Source organism: Bubalus kerabau, chromosome 11 (assembly GCF_029407905.1).
Source record: "Bubalus kerabau isolate K-KA32 ecotype Philippines breed swamp buffalo chromosome 11, PCC_UOA_SB_1v2, whole genome shotgun sequence".
NCBI classification, from domain to species: Eukaryota; Metazoa; Chordata; class Mammalia; order Artiodactyla; family Bovidae; genus Bubalus; species Bubalus kerabau.
In genome coordinates this window covers 101,216,514-101,238,130 of record NC_073634.1, presented here as the reverse complement: position 1 = coordinate 101,238,130, position 21,617 = coordinate 101,216,514, and the positions used below count along the sequence as shown (strand labels likewise).

The 21,617-nt window shown below is 53.8% G+C and overlaps 2 protein-coding genes across 4 annotated transcripts; one reads left to right on the top strand and one right to left on the bottom strand.

Moving 5' to 3' along the window:
- Positions 1-1,546: 1,546 nt before the first annotated feature.
- On the top strand, positions 1,547-5,849 carry TOR2A (torsin family 2 member A). Of its 3 annotated transcripts, XM_055541216.1 has the most exons (5): positions 1,582-1,970; positions 2,588-2,853; positions 3,798-3,973; positions 4,639-4,766; positions 5,086-5,849. In XM_055541216.1, exons 1-5 carry the CDS (start codon positions 1,820-1,822, stop codon positions 5,328-5,330), a joined length of 966 nt encoding a protein of 321 aa, XP_055397191.1. In that variant the 5' UTR covers positions 1,582-1,819; the 3' UTR covers positions 5,331-5,849. The 3 variants fall into 3 exon arrangements, with proteins under 3 accessions (XP_055397193.1, XP_055397191.1, XP_055397192.1); XM_055541218.1 differs by lacking the exon at positions 4,639-4,766 and having other exon boundaries at positions 1,547-1,970; positions 5,086-5,221; XM_055541217.1 differs by lacking the exons at positions 1,582-1,970; positions 2,588-2,853 and adding an exon at positions 3,297-3,319.
- A 140-nt stretch (positions 5,850-5,989) lies between these two features.
- On the bottom strand, positions 5,990-21,565 carry TTC16 (tetratricopeptide repeat domain 16). The gene is made up of 15 exons (XM_055541215.1): positions 21,454-21,565; positions 20,644-20,816; positions 20,223-20,313; positions 19,926-20,069; positions 18,399-18,499; positions 18,190-18,319; positions 16,169-16,383; positions 15,266-15,510; positions 14,753-14,894; positions 10,989-11,154; positions 9,718-9,860; positions 9,406-9,565; positions 8,274-8,358; positions 6,792-7,221; positions 5,990-6,713 (listed from the first exon to the last, which is right to left on the bottom strand). Exons 1-15 carry the CDS (start codon positions 21,469-21,471, stop codon positions 5,990-5,992), a joined length of 2,967 nt encoding a protein of 988 aa, XP_055397190.1. The 5' UTR covers positions 21,472-21,565.
- Between the last annotated feature and the right edge of the window lie 52 nt (positions 21,566-21,617).

Genomic DNA, 21,617 nt, shown 5'->3' with positions numbered 1-21,617 from the left:
ATGACTGAGCGACTGAACTGAACTGAAACAGGAGATGACAAGAGTGAATGTCAACATTCTAGGAATCAGTGAATTAAAATGGACTGGAATGGGTGAATTTAACTCAGATGATCATTATATCTACTACTGTGGGCAGGAATCCCTTAGAAGAAATGAAGTAGCCATCATGGTCAACAAAAGAGTCTGAAATGCAGTACTTGGATGCATTCTCAAAAACGACAGAATGATCTCTGTTTCCAAGGCAAACCATTCAATATCACAGTAATCCAAGTCTATGGCCCAACCAGTAATGCTGAAGAAGCTGAAGTTGAATGGTTCTATGAAGACCTCCAAGACCTTTTAGAACTAACACCCAAAAAAGATGTCCTTTTCATTATAGGGGACTGGAATGCAAAAGTAGGAAGTCAAGAAACACCTGGGGTAACAGGCAAATTTGGCCTTGGAATACGGAATGAAGCAGGGCAAAGGTAAATAGAGTTCTGCCAAGAGAACGCACTGGTCATAACAAACACCCTCTTCCAACAACACAAGACTCTACACATGGACATCATCAGATGGTCAACACCAAAATCAGATTGATTATATTCTTTGCAGTCAAAGATGGAGAAGCTCTATACAGTCAGCAAAAACAAGACCAGGAGCTGAGTGTGGCTCAGATCATGAACTCCTTATTGGCAAATTCAGACTTTAATTGATGAAAGTAGGGAAAACCAGTAGACCATTCAAGTATGACCTAAATCAAATTCCTTATGATTATATAGTGGAAGTGAGAAATAGATTTAAGGGATTAGATCTGATAGAATGCCTGATAAACTATGGACGGAGGTTCGTAACATTGTACAGGAGACAGGGATCAAGACCATCCCCATGGAAAAGAAATGCAAAAAGCAAAATATAATGGATAAATATTTTTGGCCGTGCCCGGGGGTTATGTGAGATCCTATTTCCCCTACTAGGGATCAAACCTGTGCCCCCTGCAGTGGAAGCATGGAGTCTTAACAACTGGACTACCAGGGACGTTCCATAATGGATTTTCAATAATCATTTATTGATTATTTTGTGAGCCAAAACACTTCATGTGCTTGTAACTTCATGGAAATATCACCATCCCTCTGATGAGAGGTACTGTTATCATAAGATATACAAGGGGCATGCATTTGTGCTAAGTCTCTCAGTTGTGCCCAACTCTTTGCGACCCCATGGACTGTAGCCCACCAGGCTCCTCCTTCCATGGGATTCTCCAGGCAAGAATACTGGAGTGGGTTCCCATGCCCTCCTTCAGGGGATCTTCCCGACCCAGGGATCGAACTCGCTTTTCTTACCTCTCCTGCATTGGCAGGCGGGTTCTTTCCCACTCGCATCACCTGGGAAGCCCAAGATATACAAGGCACCGTATATTAAGGGCACATAATAGGTGCTCACCAAAAGCTATTGGCGCTCTTTTATCATATAAAAAGGGGCGGGGGGAGAGCACAGAAAAGGCGCTTTACAAGATACCGCACAAGTTTTTGCTACAGTTACGTCACCCTTGGTGGTCATAATCCGTCATTTATTATTGTTTCGGGGCTGTGATGGTCCCTCAGTTACCGTGGCCATGGAAACGCAGTGCGCAGTCCCGGATTGGACGGTTCGTGGGCTCCCCCTGGAGGCCGCCTTGCAAGCCTACGGGGGACCACAGGGAGGGCTTTGGAGACAGAAACGAGGGGAGCTGGGAGTTGTAGGCCGCAGGAGGTGGCCGCCGCGGGGCGATGCACGTCGGGAGTCGTAGTTCTCGGCAGAGGCGGTTGCCGGCCCCAGACTCAGCTTCGGCCTCACCCGGATGGCGGCTGCGACGCGCAGCTGCCGGCCCTGGGGCTCGCTCCTCAGGCTGATCTGGCTGGTCTCGGCCGCGGCCGCGTCCTGGGATCTGACTTCGCTGCGCTGCAACTTCGGCTCATTCTGCGAATGTGACTTCCGGCCCGACTTGCAGGGTAAGGAGCCGAGACCCGAGAGCCGGGCGGACTAGGGGAAACCTTGGATCCCGGGGTTGTGCCGGGGCCAGACGTGGAGAGTAGACCCAAGGGCAGACCCCCCCAGACTTCCAGACGGCCCGGGCTGGAAGTGGGCCCGGCGTTGAGGGACCCTGAGAGCCTGGGGCACAGGACTTGGGGCGAGGGTTTAGGGATGCCTGTTTGGAAGTCAGGATGGAGAGATGCCTTTGACAGCAGAGACCTGGGTGGTGGTCGAGGGTGGGCAGTTTAGACCTCCGCACTGGACTGGCCCATCAGGGGAGAAGCCTGCCTTGAAGTTGGGCAGGAGTCTGGGGCCGACCCTCTTGACAGCTGGCAACCATTTAGGGCTGAGCTGCGATCCAGAGGGCCACCTGGTGGGGGGGGGGGGCTGCAGAGCTGAGTCAGCCTGAGGCAGAGGACACCCGCTACCCCCTTCCCCCCATCCCTCCCCGTAGCCAAGGGCCTCACTCCCTTTCTGCAGACGGCTTGTAAAAAAAAAAGTCCCAGAACCCGGATTCCCAGACTTGACTTTCCTCCTGAAACTGTTCCTCTGCGGACTTGTGTCCTCATCTCCGACACTGTTCTTGTGGCCCTAGGTCTGGAGTGTGACCTGGCCCAGCACCTGGCGGGCCAGCACTTGGCCAGGTCGCTGGTGGTGAAGGCACTGAAGGCTTTCCTGCAGGATCCAGCCCCCACCAAGCCGCTGGTCCTCTCTCTGCATGGCTGGACCGGCACTGGCAAGTCCTATGTCAGCTCCCTGCTGGCGCACTACCTCTTCCGGGATGGCCTCCGTAGCCCCCACGTGCATCACTTTTCCCCAGTCATCCACTTCCCCCACCCCAGCCACATGGAGCGCTACAAGGTAGGCTGGTGGTGTCCTGGCCCACCCTCTGCCGGCACTGTAGGGTGACTCCTCTAGAGTGGGAGTGAGTCCTGAGCCCAGAGAGGGGAATCCCTTGCTCCAGGCAACACAGCCAGTTACAGCCTCAGCCCTCAGGACCCATCCTAAACAAAGCTGAGGGTGCTGTCACCTGCCAGGGAGTTCTTGATTTAATGCCTGGGGGCCAGTAAAGTACCTGCGTGCCAGGGTTGTTGTGAGGGACGTGCGACTATATTATCACAGGTGTTATTTATCGAGCACTTACCTTTGCCAGACAACCTGCATTATCTTCTCTCAGTAAAGCCCTTAGAGTAAGGGCTTTTGAGGCTCTGAGTAAGTGCTAGGAAATATTAGCTCTTTCGACTATTGTTGTTGATTGCAAGGTACTGTCCAGGCTGATCTGTTTCAGCTGTCACAACTCTGTTGTGAAGGTTCAGGGAGCAGGAAGGTGCGTTCCCCTTTTCTAGAAAGCAAGAGGTGTCAGGAAGGAGCCCCCTGGCAATGCAGGTGTGAGGCCTGGCTCTGCATCCCTGTTCTCTTGTTGACTTGCTGTGTGAGCTTGGATTACTCTCTGCCCCTCTCTGGGCCACAGTTTCATCATCAGCCTCATTAAGGGATCTTTGGGAGACCATATCTTCCTGAAAAGATGAATTCTTTTTAATATTTATTTTTATTTATTTGGCTGCATCTGTCTTAGCTGCAGCATGGGTGAGCTTTGATCTTTGTTGTAGCACATGGGATCTTTAGTTGTGGCATGTGGGATCTAGTTCCCTGACCAGGGATCGAACCTGGCCCCCTGCATTGGGAACACTGAGTCTTAAGCCACTGGACTGCCAGGGAAGCCCCATTAATTCTTGTTTTGGGAAGGAATCTGGGGTTGGGGAAGCAGCTCCAGGTGCCCTCATACTCTCGCCTCTCTCCCACAGAAGGATCTTAAGAGCTGGGTGCAGGGGAACCTCACTCTCTGCAGCCGCTCCCTCTTTCTCTTCGATGAGATGGACAAGCTGGCCCCAGGCCTGATAGAAGTCCTGCGACCTTTCCTGGGCTCCTCCTGGGTTGTCTATGGGACCAACTATCGCAAAGCCATCTTCATCTTCATCAGGTGGGGCCAACTTTGCAGCGGGCATTGGTGCGGGAACACTTGTCAGAGGTCTCAGCTATCCAGTCTGGTCCCATGGTCCCGTAGCAGAATACTGTTCCCCCCCAGGGCCCATTTGGATTCCCCCCAAAGTCCCCTGTACCCTCACTGGCGACACCGTCATTCAGGGTGTTTAACTCCCCTTTGACATTCTCAAAGCCTGGGTTCAGTCTCTTAATCCTAATTTTTTTTGTGGCACTCCTGCTGGGTTAAGAGTTTTCCCTCTTTTGTGGCCAAGAGGACACAGGCCTGGGGAAAAAACAGGACTAGGAACCAGTCCCACCTCTGAGAGTCCTAGCTGTGTTTCTTTGGGCAAATCGCTTCACTTCTCTGAGCTCCCATCTCCTTTTCTGAAAGTAGGGCCAATCTTAATGCCCTAGTGTCCTCCTCGAGGCTGAGTGAGGAAAGTAGGTAAGGGACCTAAAAGTGTCCTATTAATAGAGACTGTAAAGTGCATGGCACAGATGGGCAAACTTCCGGGGTCGTGGTTATGGATGAGCTCAGGAGAGGGGAAGCGGTTCCTGGGGCGTTTTGAGTGAGCTGGGCCCCTGGTTCAGGTCCCGTTAGGAGGCTTGTGGGAAGCCAGAGCTACATCCTGCCCTCACTGTCTGCGTCCCCCGTGGTTTTAGCAACACCGGTGGCGAGCAGATCAACCAGGTGGTGTTGGAGGCGTGGCGCAGCCGCCGGGAACGTGAAGAGATCGGCCTGCGGGAGCTGGGGCCAGTCATCTCCCAGGCTGTGCTGGACAACCCTCACCGTGAGTTCAGCGGAGGACCCCACGCCAGAGGGGCTTCCAGACTCGGGTCTCACTCCCAGATCACACCCAGGGCTGGGCTGGACTCCCTGGGGGTGGGCCAGGCTCTCCCAGGTCAGATGCTCAGCCCACCGACCCAGTACTTTCCAGCCCAGGCTTTGGCACTCGGGGCTGGCGGACAGCTTCCCCCGAGCCCAGCACCCAAGCTGGGCTGGGAGGTTTCAGGCCAGCAGCCTTCCTGCACTTCCTTCCCTGTGGGGGTGGGCGGGGGCCTGGCTGACCCCTGTGAACCACAGCCTCTTCCCATGGCTCCGCCCTGCAGATGGCTTCTGGCGCTCGGGCATCATGGAAGAGCATCTCCTGGACGTTCTGGTGCCCTTCCTGCCACTCCAGCGGCACCATGTGCGGCACTGTGTGCTCAACGAGCTGGCCCATCTGGGCCTGGAGCCCAGGGATGATGTGGTCCAGGCCGTGCTGGACAGCACCACCTTCTTCCCCGAGGACGAGCCGCTCTTTTCCTCCAATGGCTGCAAGATGGTGGCTTCCCGAATTGCCTTCTTCCTCTGACTCTCCCAGGTGGCATCCCTGTCCTCCTCTACCTGGCCAGGTTGTGAAGGAAAGCCCTGGACCCTGTGCCGGAGGGTCCCTGGTCCTGCAGCGTGGGACCCAGAGCATTCTGTGAAGATGAGGAGGGCTGTTGGCTGGGCCGTGAGACAGAAGGCCGGGGCAGGCCCTGGCTCTTCATTGGTCTGAGGGCATCTTGGCCTTTGCCTCCTTCCTCAGGGAAAGCACCGGTTACCCCAGAATTTCAAGGAGCCTTGACCGCAGCCTGAGCCTTCTTAAAATGTGAATTGTAACTCAGGGACAGTGGCTCGTGGCTGCTCCCTCCTTCTTCTCTCTGTTCCTCTGGCCCTTGCCCCAGTACCATACCCACGCCCAGCCCTGTGTCCCCATATGGTAAAACCAGGCTGAGACTTCTGTCTCCGTGAACAGAGGGACTCAAGTTCACACTGGAGCTGAGCTTTTCAAGTTTTTAATTTTGTACATGAAGAAAACAAATACAATAAATTTAGTCACGGGACCAGAGGATGTTGGCCCAGGTTCTGATTGCTTCTGAGGGAGGCTGCAGCGCGGAGCAGAGTGGGGAGAATCGCCCTGCACTGCAGTAAGAAGTGAGGGGCTGAGCATCCCTTTCAGAGAGCAGCCTCACTGCTGGGGCTGGGCTTCTATCTTGGGCCCTGGGCGGTCTGCATGTTGCTGAGACTTGGGTTCAGTCCCCAGGTGACCTCGGTCTTGCTGGAACCTGGGCTTGCACTCTGGCTCTGGGCTGCCTTGGACTGGCTAGGCCTCTGACTCTGAGCCTGGCCCTTGGTGGCCTCAGTGTTGGAGGGGCTCCAACTTGAGTCATAGGAAGTGTTGATTTTGCTGGGGCTTTGGATCATTCTCCAGCTTTGGTCCTGGGTGGCAGCTGCCTTTCTGAGTCTCCAGCTTTGACCATCAGCACCCTTGGACTTTTTGAGCCTCCGCCTTGAGCCCTGGGTGGCCTGGGTCTTGTTGAGCTTTTGCCTTGGGCTCCAGGCAGCCTCTGTCCTGCTGGGCCTCTGGTTTTGAATCTGGGTGGCGTCCGTCCTGCTGGGCCTCTGGCTGTGGATGAGGGTGGCCTCCGTCCTGCTGGGCCTCTGGCTGTGGATGAGGGTGGCCTCCGTCCTGCTGGGCCTCTGGCTGTGGATGAGGGTGGCCTCCATCCTGCTGGGCCTCTGGCTGTGGATGATGGTGGCCTCCATCCTGCTGGGCCTTTGGCTTTGAATCTGGGTGGTGTCCGTCTTGCTGGGCCTCTGGCTTTGAATCTGGGTGGCGTCCGTCTTGCTGGGCCTCTGGCTTTGAATCTGGGTGGTGTCTGTCTTACTGGGCCTCTGGCTGTGAATGAGGGCAGCCTCCATCTTGCTGGGCCTCTGGCTGTTAATGAGGGCAGCCTCCATCTTGCTGGGCCTCTGGCTTTGAATCTGGGTGGCGTCCGTCTTGCTGGGCCTCTGGCTTTGAATCTGGGCGGTATCCGTCTTGCTGGGCCTCTGGCTTTGAATCTGGGCGGCATCCGTCTTGCTGGGCCTCTGGCTTTGAATCTGGGTGGCATCCGTCTTGCTGGGCCTCTGGCTGTGGATGAGGGCAGCCTCCATCTTGCTGGACCTCTGGCTTTGAATCTGGGTGGCATCCGTCTTGCTGGGCCTCTGGCTGTGGATGAGGGCGGCCTCTGTCTTGCTGGGCCTCTGGTGGTGGCCTGGGGTGGACTTGGTTTCTCTGGGGCTGTGGTTTAGGCTTAGGTCTTTCCTGCTGTCCCCCGAGTCTGAGGACTGTGTCCTTAGCAGTGAGGAGTCAGAGACTGTCACAGCAGTGGTGGAAGTGCTCCTGTATTCTTGACCCGTACTGGACGTCTCCGTCTCCGAGGTGGACCTGGTTCTGACTGGGAAGGATGTGTCCAGAGAAGCTGTCAGGCCGCCTTCCCCAGACAGTCCCAGGAAAGGGAGGCTTCTAGGCCTTACCTTTGCCTATGACCCAAAGGCCTTGTATGGCCAAGGGGGAAGGCCTCCCAGATCTCGCCAAGCGCAGCCTTCCTGGCACCCTGAGGCCTACAAGTGAGTCATGGCCATAAGATAAAGGGCAGAGATGGAGGCCCCCACTGCCCAGTGCTGGCCTCCACTCTGCGGCCGCCGCTCGCCCTCTGTGTCCGGCTACCACCAGCACCTGCGGGGGCCTGGCCCTCTGCAGCAATTCTCTGTACTCTACTCCGCCCACACGTCCCCCCGGGTCCTAAAAACCCTTCCTGACTGCCCCCCCAAGGGGGGCTAAATGCACCCACAGTTCTCAGGACTCCCCTCCACGGTATGGCTGCACTGTCCAGCCCTCTGTGTCCCTTGTTCCCTTCAGGACCAAGATGTCCCTGGGGCAAGGACTGTGCCATTCACGTGTGCACCGGTGTCCTGCACAGGCTCAGCCCCGGGACACTCAGCACATTTGCTGAATGGCAGGGAGGGGACTAGACGCCCCTACGTCCATCCCTCCCCAGACTGCCCACAGCTGCTCCTGGGACTCAGAGCCGCATTCCCAGGTTTTTCATTTTGTCCCTTCCATGTTGGCACCTGGCGGAGCTGAGGGTAAAAGCCCCCTAGACACGCATAGGCTCTGTGGGGTAATTTCAGGGAGAGGCCAAGGGGGCAGAGAGAAGAGGGACAGGGTTGAGCGGGGAATGAAGGTGGAGCAGGCAGCAATGATGAAGTGCCTCGAGTGAGAGCTCCTGCCCAGGCTGTGTGCTGGGCATCCCTGAGGGTTCCTCTCACTCCCCTTCTCTGGACCCGCCACCCCCCTCCCACACCCCCAGCAAAGCTGGGATGAGCCCTCCTGCTCCACATATACACAGCAGTAAGCAGCAGAGGCCAGATTCATACCCAGGCCTGGGAGCCTCTGACTTCTGACCTTTGCCCTCCCTGCTGCATTGGCCCATGCAGGGGGACTTACAGCCCAAGATGGAGCCTAAAGAGGTCTGGCTGATGTAGCTGTTGGTCAAGGATGACTCCTTGCTGGGGGCCGGCTTCAGCTTCTCCTAGGGTCAGAGACAGGCTGGGCAGTTGGCAGGCCGTGGGAGGCCGCAGCTCTAGAAGGCCAGCCACTTAGAGCTCCTCGGGGGCTGAAGTTTAGGGCTGGATGGGGACATGGAGCAGTTGACTGCTTGTGCACTTGTCGGCAGTGTTAGGAACCAGAACAGCCCTGACGGAGGAGGGGCCCAGAGCCAGGAGAGAGGGGCTTCTGGAAAACTGGGAATGTGTTCTTTCTTGAGCTGGAGAATGGAATCATGGCGGATATTCAGTTTGTGAAAATTCATCAAACAGTTCGCTGAGGATTTGTGTATTTTATGTTCCACTCAATGAAAAGTTTTTAGCAATGAATCCAAGTGTTAAAATTCTGAGGGCTTCCCTGGTAGTCCAGTGGTTAGGAATCCGCCTGCTCATGCAGGGGACACAGGTTCAATCCCTGGTCCGGGAAGAGCCCACATGCCACAGGGCAACTAAGCCAGTGCACCACAACTCTGGAGCCTGAGCTCCAGAGCCATGACTTGCAACCACTGAGCCCGTGGGCCTCGAGCCCACGCCCCACGACAAGGGAAGCCACTGCAATGAGACGCCCGCACACCGCAGCAAAGAGGAGCCCCCCCCCCACTGCAACTAGAGGTGAAAGGAAGCCGCTCAGTCGTGTCCGACTCTTTACAACCCCATGGACTGTAGTCCACTAGGCTCCTCCATCCATGGAATTTTCTAGGCAAGAGTACTGGAGTGGGTTGCCATTCCCTTCTCCAGGGGATCTTCCTGACCCAAGGATCAAACCCAGATCTCCCGCATTGCGGGAAGGTGAGTGTGGACAAAGTGTAGGAAGCCTGCCTCTGTGAGGGGCCCCCATTTTCACCTGCACTCCTTCAGGTGTACCCCTTTACTGGTACATTCTCCACCTCACAGCAACATGTCCCCAGCCCAGGTCACATAGCTGAGTCGTGGCAGAGCCAGGCTCTAGCCAGCCTGTAGCCCTCAGCCCTGGCTTGGGGTACAGTCCTCCCTGCGCCTCCAGGAAACCCGGCCCTGGCATGGGGCGCACTTACCTTCTTCCCAGGAACCTGCACCTCTTCCTCTGGGCCTTCTGGCTTTGCCTGCGGGAACTGGAGAGGGGCCTCCATCTCCTTGGGGGTCTCCAGTAAAGGCGGCTCCAGCTTCCAAGAGAGGATCACGGCCCGGGCCCTCTGTTCCCGATCCTTGAGCTGCCTGCCAAAGCGAGTTGTCAGAGCGCTGGGTAAGCCTCTCTGACTCACCCTGCCCTCCCTGGGATTGGATGGTGGCCTGAAAAGGCAAGTAGGTGCTTTGAGCCCTAGCTGTCCCCCAGCTCTGGGCCTGTGGGCCCTCCTGTAGAAACTTACCCCAGGATGTCCTGAGGGGTCCTGGTGTACATGCTGTGCTCCACCACCCGCTCCAGCTGCAACCTAGCCAGGTTTGCCACCTGGCTGCTTAGCACCTCTTCCACTGACATGCCAGGGAAAAGACTGGCCATCAGCGGAAGCAGCTGCCAGGAAGGAAGGTTACCAGAGTCAGGTGTGGGCCAGGACAGGGGCAGATGGTGTGGCGCTGCCTTGACTGGCAGAGTCCCTTCTCAGGGCCGAAGAAGAGAAGGGTTTACAAATTCAGCATCAGTCGCTCAGTCTCAGCTGACTCTTTGTGACTCCATGGACTGCAGCAACCTGCCAGGCTCCTCCGTCCATGGGATTTTTTCCAGGTAAGAATATAGAAGTGAGTTGCCATTTCCTTCTGCACGGGCTCTTCCCAATCCAGGGATCGAACCTGAGTCTTCTGCATTGCAGGCAGACTCTTTACCATCTGAGCCATCAGGGAAGCCCTTTTATAAATTGTTGTTTCTAAAGGGCTAGACCCTTTGGGCCTGAACTACTGGGAGATCTTGAGAAAGGAACTATTACGTGAGGGAGTTCTGAGTCTGATCATGGGTTCTGGAGTCAGCTTGGAGGGTGTGACCTCCAAGCTCCATGACCTGGCCCAAGGGAACTGACTTCTCTGAGCCCTACCCTCTTCCCTCTGTAGATTATGGGATGATGATAATGTTACCTGTCTCGTAGGTGTTAAAGAGGGTTAAACAGGGTGATATAAGCTGAAGTGGTTAGAACAGTGCCTGGCTCTGTGTTACCTGCTCAGTCGTGTCCAACTCTTTGCGACCCCATGGACTGTAGCCTTCCAGGCTCCTCTATCCATGGAACTCTCCAGGCAAGAGTACTGGCGTGGGTTGCCATTTCCTTCTCCAAGAACAGTGCCTGGCACATAGTAAATGCTCTGGCATCATTATTGTCTTAGTCACTCAGTCATGTCCGACTCTTGTGACCCCATGTACTGTAGCCCATCAGGCTCCTCTGTCCAAGGGATTTCTCAGGCAAGAATACTGGAGTGGGTTGTCATTTCCTTCTCTAGGGGATCTTCTGAACCCAGCGATTGAACTTGTGTCTCCTGCTTTGGCAGGCAGATTCTTTACCGCTGAGCCACCAGAGAAGGTACATAGTAAATGCTCTGGCATTAGCAGCGCATATCACTGCTAAGAATCCAGGTTTCTTTTAGGGACAGGGCGTATCTTGAGGAGGTCAGAGGTATTGACTCTGGAGCCTACCCTCCTGGCCCAGCAAGAACACACCTTGGGTTGCTTGGGGTCAAGGAGCAGGACAGTGGCAACATCCTGGCGGGCCCCAAAAATGTTCTGCATGAGCTGCCGGCTCCTGGCGCGGTACAGGTAGTACTGGGGCTTCTGGGGATTGTGCTGGATGGCCATTGAGAAGTGGTTCTCTGCCTTCTGGAACTGCCTGCAGGACACAGTGGGCCACAGGGTGCTCTGAGCCGGGCCACCTAGGAGAAATGGGCGCTTGTGGACCTCCCTGGGGAGTTTGGGGAAAACCAGGCTAGTTTCTGCTCCCTGCCACCAGCACCCCTCCTGATGGACCCCACACTTAAATGCTAGTGTAAAGCCAAAATAAGTGGACAGTTTTATGATCTTGGAATAGGAAGGGCTTTCTGAATGTCACAAACCCAGCAGCTAAATATGAAAAAAAAAAAAAAAACTAATTTGACCACAATTAAATCCCATTATTTAGCAGCAAAAACACCGCAAAAGAAAGCAGCAAATAGGGAAGAATATTTTGCCACATAAGGCAGATAATAAGCAAACTTTCTAGCCTACAAAGAACTCTTATAACCAAAAAAAGTTTTGATTGGTTAATTTAAAAGCAAATGGGAGAACAATTTAGACAGACCATAATGTGCCAATGCTGCTACTGCTGCTGCTAAGTCGCTTCAGTCGTGTCCGACTCTGTGCAACCCCAGAGACGGCAGCCCCCCAGGCTCCACCGTCCCTGGGATTCTCCAGGCAAGAACATTGAAGTGGGTTGCCGTTTCCTCTTCCAATGCATGAAAGTGAAAAGTGAAAGTGAAGTCACTCAGTCGTGTCTGACTCTTAGCGACCTGGTGGACTGTAGCCTACCAGGCTCCTCCGTCCATGGGATTTTCCAGGCAAGAGTACTGGAGTGGGGTGCCATTGCCTTCTCCGAATAAACACTTGGAAAATGCTGTCCTGCACCCACAATTTAAATATGCAAAGTCAATCCAATGCAAGAGAACCTTTTTTTTTTTTTTTAATGCAAAAAAGCAAAATGGCTGTATGGGTAGGCCTTACAAATAGCTGTGAAAAGAAGAGAAGTGAAAAGCAAAGGAGAAAAGGAAAGATATAAGCATCTGAATGCAGAGTTCCAAAGAATAGCAAGAAGAGATAAGAAAGCCTTCTTCAGCAATCAGTGCAAAGAAACAGAGGAAAACAACAGAATGGGAAAGACTAGAGATCTCTTCAAGAAAATTAGAGATACCAAGGGAACATTTCATGCAAAGATGGGCTCGATAAAGGACAGAAATGGTATGGACCTAACAGAAGCAGAAGATATTAAGACGAGGTGGCAAGAATACACAGAAGAACTGTACAGAAAAGATCTTCACGACCCAGATAATCACGATGGTGTGATCACAGACCTAGAGCCAGACGTCCTGGAATGTGAAGTCAAGTGGGCCTTAGAAAGCATCACTACGAACAAAGCTAGGTGATGGAATTCCAGTTGAGCTATTTCAAATCCTGAAAGATGATGCTGTAAAAGTGCTGCACTCAATATGCCAGCAAATTTGGAAAACTCAGCAGTGGCCACAGAACTGGAAAAGGTCAGTTGTCATTCCAATCCCAAAGAAAGGCAATGCCAAAGAATGCTCAAACTACTGCACAATTGCACTCATCTACACGCTAGTAAAATAATGCTCAAAATTCTCCAAGCCAGGCTTTAGCAATATGTGAACCATGAACTTCCTGATGTTCAAGCTGGTTTTAGAAAAGGCAGAGGAACCAGAGATCAAATTGCCAACGTCCGCTGGATCATGGAAAAAGCAAGAGAGTTCCAGAAAAACATCTATTTCTGCTTTATTGACTATGCCAAAGCCTTTGACTGTGTGGATCACAATAAACTGTGGAAAATTCTGAAAGAGATGGGAATACCAGACCACCTGACCTGCCTCTTGAGAAACCTGTATGCAGGTCAGGAAGCAACAGTTAGAACTGGACATGGAACAACAGACTGGTTCCACATAGGAAAAGGAGTACGTCAAGGCTGTATATTGTCACCCTGCTTATTTAACTTATATGCACAGTACATCATGAGAAATTCTGGACTGGAAGAAACACAAGCTGGAATCAAGATTGCCGGGAGAAATATCAATAACCTCAGATATGCAGATGACACCACCTTTATGGCAGAAAGTGAAGAGGAACTAAAAAGCCTCTTGATGAAAGTGAAAGTGGAGAGTGAAAAAGATGGCTTAAAGCTCAACATTCAGAAAATGAAGGTCATGGCATCTGGTCCCATCGCTTCATGGGAAATAGATGGGGAAACAGTGGAAACAGTGTCAGACTTTATTTTTTGGGCTCCAAAATCACTGCAGATAGTGACTACAGCCATGAAATCAAAAGATGCTTACTCCTTGGAAGGAAAGTTATGACCAACCTAGATAGCATATTCAAAAGCAGAGACATCACTTTGCCAACAAAGGTCCATCTAGTCAAGGCTATGGTTTTTCCAGTGGTCATGTATAGATGTGAGAGTTGGACTGTGAAGAAGGCTGAGTGCCAAAGAATTGATGCTTTTGAACTGTTGTGTTGGAGAAGACTCTTGAGAGTCCCTTGGACTGCAAGGAGATCGGCCCTGGGATTTCTTTGGAAGGAATGATGCTAAAGCTGAAACTCCAGTACTTTGGGCACCTCATGCGAAGAGTAGACTCATTGGAAAAGACTCTGATGCTGGGAGGGATTGGGGGCAGGAGGAGAAGGGGACGACAGAGGATGAGATGGCTGGATGGCATCACTGACTCGAAGGACATGAGTCTGGGTGAACTCCAGGCGTTGGTGATGGACAGGGAGGCCTGGCGTGCTGCGGTTCATGGGGTCACAAAGAGTCGGACACGACTGAGCAACTGAACTGAACTGAACAGATTAGCAAAGTTAAAAAATAGTGTTAATACTCTGTGCTAGGGAGGTTTGGGGAAATGAAGACTTTCTTTTACTGGGGGAAGTTTATATTGGTTCATTGTTTTTTTTGGAGAACAATTGGGTATCATCTTTAAAATGTTAAAATTTCACACTCAACAATTTAACTTCCAGCAATCTAACTACAGAATTACCAGTATGAATGGATGGAAACATATGTCTTGGGTCTCATTACTGCATTATTTATAAAAAACAACAACAACACTGAAAACAGCCCAAATTCATCAGCAGACTATTGTCTAGAGAAATTAATTGTGGTATTTCGACCGAATGGAATACTTTGCAAACAATAAAAGAATGAAGTCATCCTATATGTAACGGCCATGGGAAGTAAAAAAGCCTGTCAAATATTAGCACGATCTCACTTTTGTAAAATGATAGTAATTGTTAATATATGCATAGAAATCAACCTGGAGGACTCTTTACCAAACTCACCCAGACAGGGGAGGCGTTGGCAGACAGGTATTAGAAGCAACTTCCATTTTCTGAATCTTATGTTACTGAATACTTACTTTTTTTTTTTAATAAAAAGCCTAATTACAATAACAATATTCAGGGAAAAAGTGAAGGATTTTTAGCGAAAACTTGGAAAATAAAATTGATATTTAGGAGACTTAACTGGGAGAGCAGCGACATCTTGACTCAGGGAGCCCAAGCAGGCGGCTTCATCCGACTTCCCCGGCCCCGCCCATAGCCCAGTCCGCCCCGCCCATAACCCAGTCCGCCCCGCCCATAGCCCAGTCCGCCCCGCCCATAACCCAGTCCGCCCCGCCCATAGCCCAGTATGCCCCCCCGCCCCCGGCCCCGCCCCACCCACCATCGGCTCACACCTGCTCTGCTGCTCGCAGAAGCCCAACTTCTCCTGCAACAGGCCCATGCGCAGGTGGGCGCCCTCGTCCTTCGGACTCAGTGCCAGCGCCTGCTGGTAGTCCGCCTCAGCAAAGGTCAGGTTGCCCAGCTGGAAGAAGCAATCTGGAGCGCGGGGACTGAGTGGGGATCGCAAAAACCCAGGGCGCAGGAGCCGCGGCCCAGTTGGCTCCACCCCCTAGGAGGCGGGGCCTGCAACTGGTTATACCCGTGGGCGGTCGCCAGCACCTGCAGCTGCTTTTCCGTGCAGCTAGGCACCTCTTTCCAGATACCTGATCTGAGCATTTTGAAGGACTATGTAGCCAGATGGTCTCTCAAACAACGTTCCGCGCCCCGGCCCCCAGTAGTGTGTCTCAGTGGGACACTGAGACTCCTCTTCGGCCTCTTCTCCCTCCCTCCCTCGGGGCCCTCGAGCGCCCAGTCCAGGCCTTAGAGAGGCAAGGGGCTCACGCCGGGCTCCCCGGGACCCCACTCACCGCCGCGGTTGATGTAGAGGCCTTTCTCCTGCTGCTCGTCCTTGAGCGCCTTGTTGAGCAGCAGCACGCTCTCCTGGTAGGCTCCCTGCATGTAGCAGTGCACCGCGAAGTCGTTGTAGGCCAGCAGCAGTTGGCGCTGGGCCTGCTGCACCAGCTCCTCTTGGTGGTCGCTCATCATGTCCAGCGCCTTCAGGAAGTCCTCCACTGCCAAGTCAAAATCCTGGAGCCGTCGGTACATGGTGCCCCTACGGGAGAGGCATATGAGAGCCAGAGCACCCCCACCGACTCGGAGTGTCCCAGAGAGTGGATGCAGCTCTGGGTCCTCTGACCTCTGGAGGTGGCAGGGGGGCCTCCCCGCTCATGCATTAGATTTGGCCTGTGCGGCTCCCCAATTGCTACTGAGCTAGCCTGGTGATTCTACTTTCCTTTACAAATAACTTCTCTCTCTTTTTGGGAGCAACGTGCCTGCCAGCCGCTCTGCTAAGGCTTTTTGTACACAGGATGTTTTACCTCCACTGTTTCTTGAAAAAAGCCAGGGTCAGGGAAGTTAAATGGCCCAGAATGAGGTGTTGAGCCCTTGCTGGAGAGGTAGGGGGCGCAAATTCAAACCTAAGCCTCCTCTCCTGGGCTGAGTTGGGCTGAGCCTCCCAGTATAAACTGCTCAGCAGTCCTGGGGGTCCAGGATTCCCAGGTTAACAGGCTGCTGCCTGCCCCTTCTCCAGAAGCAGTAGCAGAAACCACCTCCCATGATCCCTCGGTCCTGATGGCGAGCAGGGAAAGACCCTTAGAGACTAGATGGGGAGACTGAGACCTGGGGAGGGTCATGGGCTCTCCTGAGATCACACAGCACATCTGAGGCAAGGCAGAGCCTGGGACCCAAGACAGCATTTCCCCACCCAATACCGGAAGAGGAAGAAGCTGGGGTCCAGAGGGTTGTTCTCAATGGCACAGTTGATGCACTGCAGCGCATGTTGCAACTTGCCCTGCACGGCCAGGACCCCGGCATCTTGGCGTGCCTGCTCGGCCTGGCCCACCATCACCTGGAGCAGCACCTTGGCCTGTGGGTGCTTGGGATCCAATAGCAAGGCACTGTGTAGGTCTCGATAGCAGAGGTTGGGCTGTGGGGGTGCAAGGCAGGGATGGCGTCAGGGCTGCACCCAAGCTGAACTCTCCCCTGTTCACTGTGGGGAGGCAGACCTCTGGGCAGGCCAGCATCATGCCACCCATCTTCAGTGCCCCACTGCCCCCCCCTCCCCCGTTGCTGTTTTGTCTTTTCTATCTCTTGAAGGAGGAAGGGAGCATTGTGGGAAAATCCTATCCAAGGCCCCATCCCTACTGGCCCCTTTCCAGATGTGACCTCAGGTGAGCCAGGTCTGCCTCAGTGGTTTTTTCTGTAAAATGGAGCTACAGATGCCTCCTCCTTGCAGGACTTCTGCGAGGCTCACTTGAGGTAGGGGGAGGCCATGATCTCCTGACCATGACTGTCATGTTCTCCCTGTCCTCCCCGGTACACCCTCCCGGACACCTCTGACCTTTAAGCCCAAGGCAACTCTAACCAAGAACAGATTCAGGCCTGGGCATGAGCAGAAAACATCCCTAGGCAAACACCTTCCACTGGGTGAGCAGGTCAGTCAATCAGTCAGTCAACAGTTTTAGCAAGCACCCCATGTCCTGTGGGGTAATTGGTTGAGGGCGAGAGAGGCAGTGTGGACACTGGGTGGGAGGGGAAAGATGGCAGAGGTTGGGACAGGACTTTGGAACAGGTGGACTTGGGCTCAAGGGGAGCAAGTTAGCCAGACCATCTGAACCTGCTTCCTCATCTGTGAGAAGAGGACAGTGGGTTGTGTCTAACCTCAGAGGGTTACTGCCAGCCTTAGAGGCAAATGTGAGTAAAGTGCTTAGAATGTGTCTATGCATTTTAGGGAGCAGCTGCAATCCCAACACTCAACAAGAATTGTCAATAATTACTAGTCTCCTACCTTTGAAGGAGACTCTCCCACTGAGTCACCTGTGGGACACAAGAGCCCAGCCCCCAGCAGAGGGAGGCTCTTGGTTCCAGCACCCTGAGGACACCCTGCCCACTCTAGCCCATCATGTTCCTCCCCTTCCTGAGTCTCCCTGCCTGCCCCCTGCCCCTGCCCCCTGTCCAGCACCCTGGCCAAACTGGAACAACAGGCCTTGTTCTGGACGCCTCTGTTTCCCTCACTCTCACCTCTCCAGCCCCCCAGTCAGTCTCTGGTCCTGATTCCAAAGGTCTGAAGAACTTGCCCCCCATCCTTGCCACCATCCTGCCCATCCTCCCCGAGCCCCACTCCTATCCAGATGGATGGTACCCAGGCTTCCAGTCTCCAGATTTGCCCCTCTGCCCCTGCCCCCCGAGCCCACATGCCCCCTGGTAGCCAAAAGAACTTTTCTAAGGCCCACTGCCCCAGGGAGCACCCTTCTGAGGTTCCTGCTGCTCCCCAGGAAGACGTCAGGGTGCCCCGGGGTTCATGAGATCCTGCCCATCACTCTCTCATCCCTGCAGCCCCTCCTTCCTTGTGACCCCAAGTCTCACATCTAAGGGATGCCTGGTGGCCTCTGATGGTGCTTCACATAATTGGGAAGTCAGTCCTTGTGTAATTATTTGCTGGGGGCCATTTCCCCTGGCCTGTGAGTTCCGTGAGGGCAGGGCAGGCCGAAGCTTCTCACCTTGTGGTTTTCAGGGATTGGAGCAGGCCTGGCAGAGAGCCAGGGCTGAATGATGCTGGAACAACTACCTGACTGGGCAGGAGTGGTCAGCGCTGGTCAGGGTTCGGGAAGGACAGGGCTCCCACCACACTGGGGGCTGTGGCCTCTGGGCTGGATAGCCTAGCCACCTCCTGTAATCTCAGCACCCAAACAGGGAGGAGACCCACCCATCGGCCCTGCCCGCCCTGTTCTACCTTATGGAAGAAGTTGTAGAGCCTGGCCCTGAGGATGTAGACATCCGCATTAGTGGTGCCTTGCTTCACCTCCTTGGTGACGAACGAGAGGCATTCACGATGCTTTTTGAGGGCCAGGAGACAGGCCATGCTGTGGGCGGAGGGTAAAGGTGCTTGGTCTGCCCAGTGAGGGGGACAAAGGCTAGTAAGCTCTTGATCAGGGTGCTCACCATCGATAACGGAAGCAGAATTTCTCAGGCTGGAGCTCAGAGGCTTGGGAGAAGACAGTCAAGGCATCCAGAAAGGCGCATTGCTCAAAGAGGCACTGGCCCTGGTGACACAGAGGATTGTCAATCCTGCTTGTAACCCCAGCCCAGCAGCCTCCATGAATTGAGGGATGGCCATCACTGGGGTGGAATGACAAGGGATGGGGACAGAGTCCTTCAGATCAGAGAGAGATTTTAAGAGATAGAGATACAGACATAGAGAGATACAGAACTGGGGAGACAGCAAGACACAGAAATATACAGATAGTGACAGAGAGATAGCAATACAGACATAGGAACAGGGAAAAAAGAGAAAACCTGAGAGGTGGATCAGAACAGCAGGTCTAATGGAAACAGGCTCCTTCCTGGACCAGGGCTCCAGGTGCCAAGCCCTGTATTAAGAATACAGGGAATTTCTGTATTCTTAGGGATACATATAACTTAGGGAGTTCCCTGGCTGTCCAGTAGGTAGAACTCAGTGCTTTGACTGTAAGGATGTGTGTTGGGGAACTAAGATCCTGCAAGCTGCCCAGGTGCAGCAAAAAAAAAAAAAAGAAAAAAAGAAAAAAAAACCCTAAATATATCTCTTTGGGACTAGGTAACATTCCCCTTTTAGATGAAGGAACTGAAGCTCAGAGAAGTGAAGTGACCTTTCCAAGGGCACACAGAAAGAACAAGATTGGCCTCAGGACCCCCACAGACAGTTTAAGCATGTGGTCTGGTTTTAAGAATGTTTTTCAGAGTTGAATAATAATAATTATTATTCCTATTATTTTGGCTGCATAGCATGGCAGTGGGATCTTAGTTCCTGACTAGGGATCTAATCCAGGCCCCCCCCCCCTCCCCGCCACCTGCAGTGGAAATGCAGTGTCCTAACCACTGGACTACCAGGGAATTTCCAGAATTGAATTATTATTGACATTAAAAAACCAAGACATCAAAGTTGTGAACATGGGGGGCAAAAATCAGGACTTTGGGGGGATTTTATGGCTTAATATCACCTTTATTATGCATTACAAATGGGGGATACTCTTGTCTTTTTAGTGCTGGGAGCCTGTGGACTCTAGGGCTGTGGTGTCCAGTACAATAGCCACCTGCTGCCCATGGCCATACAAATTCAAATCGATTCTAATTAAATATCAGTACAATTAAAAAATTAGTTCCTCAGTCACACTCGCCACATTTCAAGGGCTCAGCAGTTCCACGTGGCTAGTGGCCATCAGAATGGACAGTAATCTTCATGCCAAGTGATCGTTGTCACTACTGCAGAAAGTTCCATTGGATATACCCAGCCCTGGTGGTGGATGAACCTGGACGGTGGGAGAGGTCGTAAGAAGGAGTGGCAGGAGGCGACACAGACCCAGGCACAAGAAGGTCTCCAGGGAGTCAGGGCTGGCCCTGGGAGCAAGGAAAACCCCAGAGCTGGAGGGAGAGCAGCAGGCCGGGGTGGGAGGCGGGTGCCTTGTATGGGCCCAGGGCAGCGCCGGGCACCTTCAGGTAAAGCACCAGGGCGAGCCGCTCCAGGTAGTTGTTGTTCTCTGGCTGGGAGTGGTAGGCCTTCCGAAGGTTCTGGGCGGCCGAGGAGAAGTCGCAGAGCTGGATATAAGCCTCGGCTCTTAAGGCATAGAATTCTACCTGAGGGAGAGGGGACCCAGACTGCTGTTCCCCTCCCCACGATCCGCCCTGAGGTTTGCCACTTGGCTACCACAGGGACTCGGTGACCCTGAAAGGTGAGAGTGTAAGCGTGGGACAGCAACTGCCGGTGCCCACCCAAACCCTCCCTCTCACCAGCTGGGGGTCCAGGTGGAGGGCGCGGGAGAAGAAGAGCACGGCCATCTCCCAGTCCTCTTGCTCCAAGCACTGATGAGCTCGATGGTAGCTGTGGGGGGCAGAGGGGCACAGGCGGGGGGCGGGGGCTGGCCCTGACTTGGGACCAGCCCAAGACATAGAGCTGGGGCTTTGGGACTGGGTTGCAAGGAGTGGGGACTTGGGTTGGAAGACAAGAGGGGTAGACAGAGACCCAGGGAGAGGAGGATGGCCATTCTTGGAGCTCATCCAGCCTTTTTTTGCTGCTGAGGTAGAAGAGCCCTATTATACAGTTGAGCTCGCTGAAGCTCAGAGAGGGAGAGTAACTGGCCCAAGGCTGCACAGCATGTCAGTGGCTCTGCAGGGAAGGAACCTGGGACCCCTGGGCAAGGGAGTCACTCACTATTCCCTGACTTTGAGGGGCACGGTTAACCCCGTAGCCTTTGGTTTTATATCATCAAAGTTCTGGAAGATTTGGCTGGTCCCAAAGATGCGCTGGAGGGTCCCCTTTGGCACAGGAATCACCCATGGCTTTGGGATGTGTTGTGAGGGAGCTTTGTCATGCTCCAGACCATCCTGGAACCAAGCAACAGCAAGCTGGAGCAAGCCTCAAAGACAATCCCCACTCCACTGACACACTCTCCTCGGGTGTTTTACAGGATGGGGGAGGGGGTGGAAAGGGGGCCTGGGAGGAGGCACGGTCTGGGGTCTGGCGGCCCTCCCAGCCCCATTCCCCTTAATCTCTCTCCGGTCCTGCCTCTCTCCCCTGTGGTCAAGATCTCACGCTCACACTGCTCTCTGCTCTCCTCCTGGTCCCCCTCAGCTTCTACCGGCTACCGATACCCAAAACTCTTGTCTGCAGCTCAGGCCCTGCCCCAAGCCAAAGGCCCAGAGGGTCCAGCAACGTCTTGTGAGAAGATCTATGTTCCATTAGCCTGTAAGTCCTGTCTATCCCACTTCCTACAGATCTTTCAGATACCTCCTCTTCTCTCGTCTGGGTCACTGCCATCTCTGTCTCTATGCCAGCTCCGGCCACCCCTCCGACCTCCCCACCAGCCGCAGATCCTAAGACCTCTGTTCTTTGCACAGCAGCTAGGGACTTTACAGAATCGCACAACTGATCTGGCCTCTCCAGAACGAAAACCTTCCCTGCGAACCCATACATGGTCACTTCTCCCCCACCCTTTGCCTTTGCTTTAGCCTTCTCCCGCACCTCTCCGGAGTCTGTCATGAGGCCCCTTCGAGGAGGACCCCTCGGCCTGGACCAGCTTACTCGCGGTCCTCACTTTCCTCTTGGCCCCCTCCTCCGGACGTTGCTAGGCATCATCTCCAGGACGCCCACAGGCTCCGCCCCTCTTAGCCACGCCCCCGGAATCC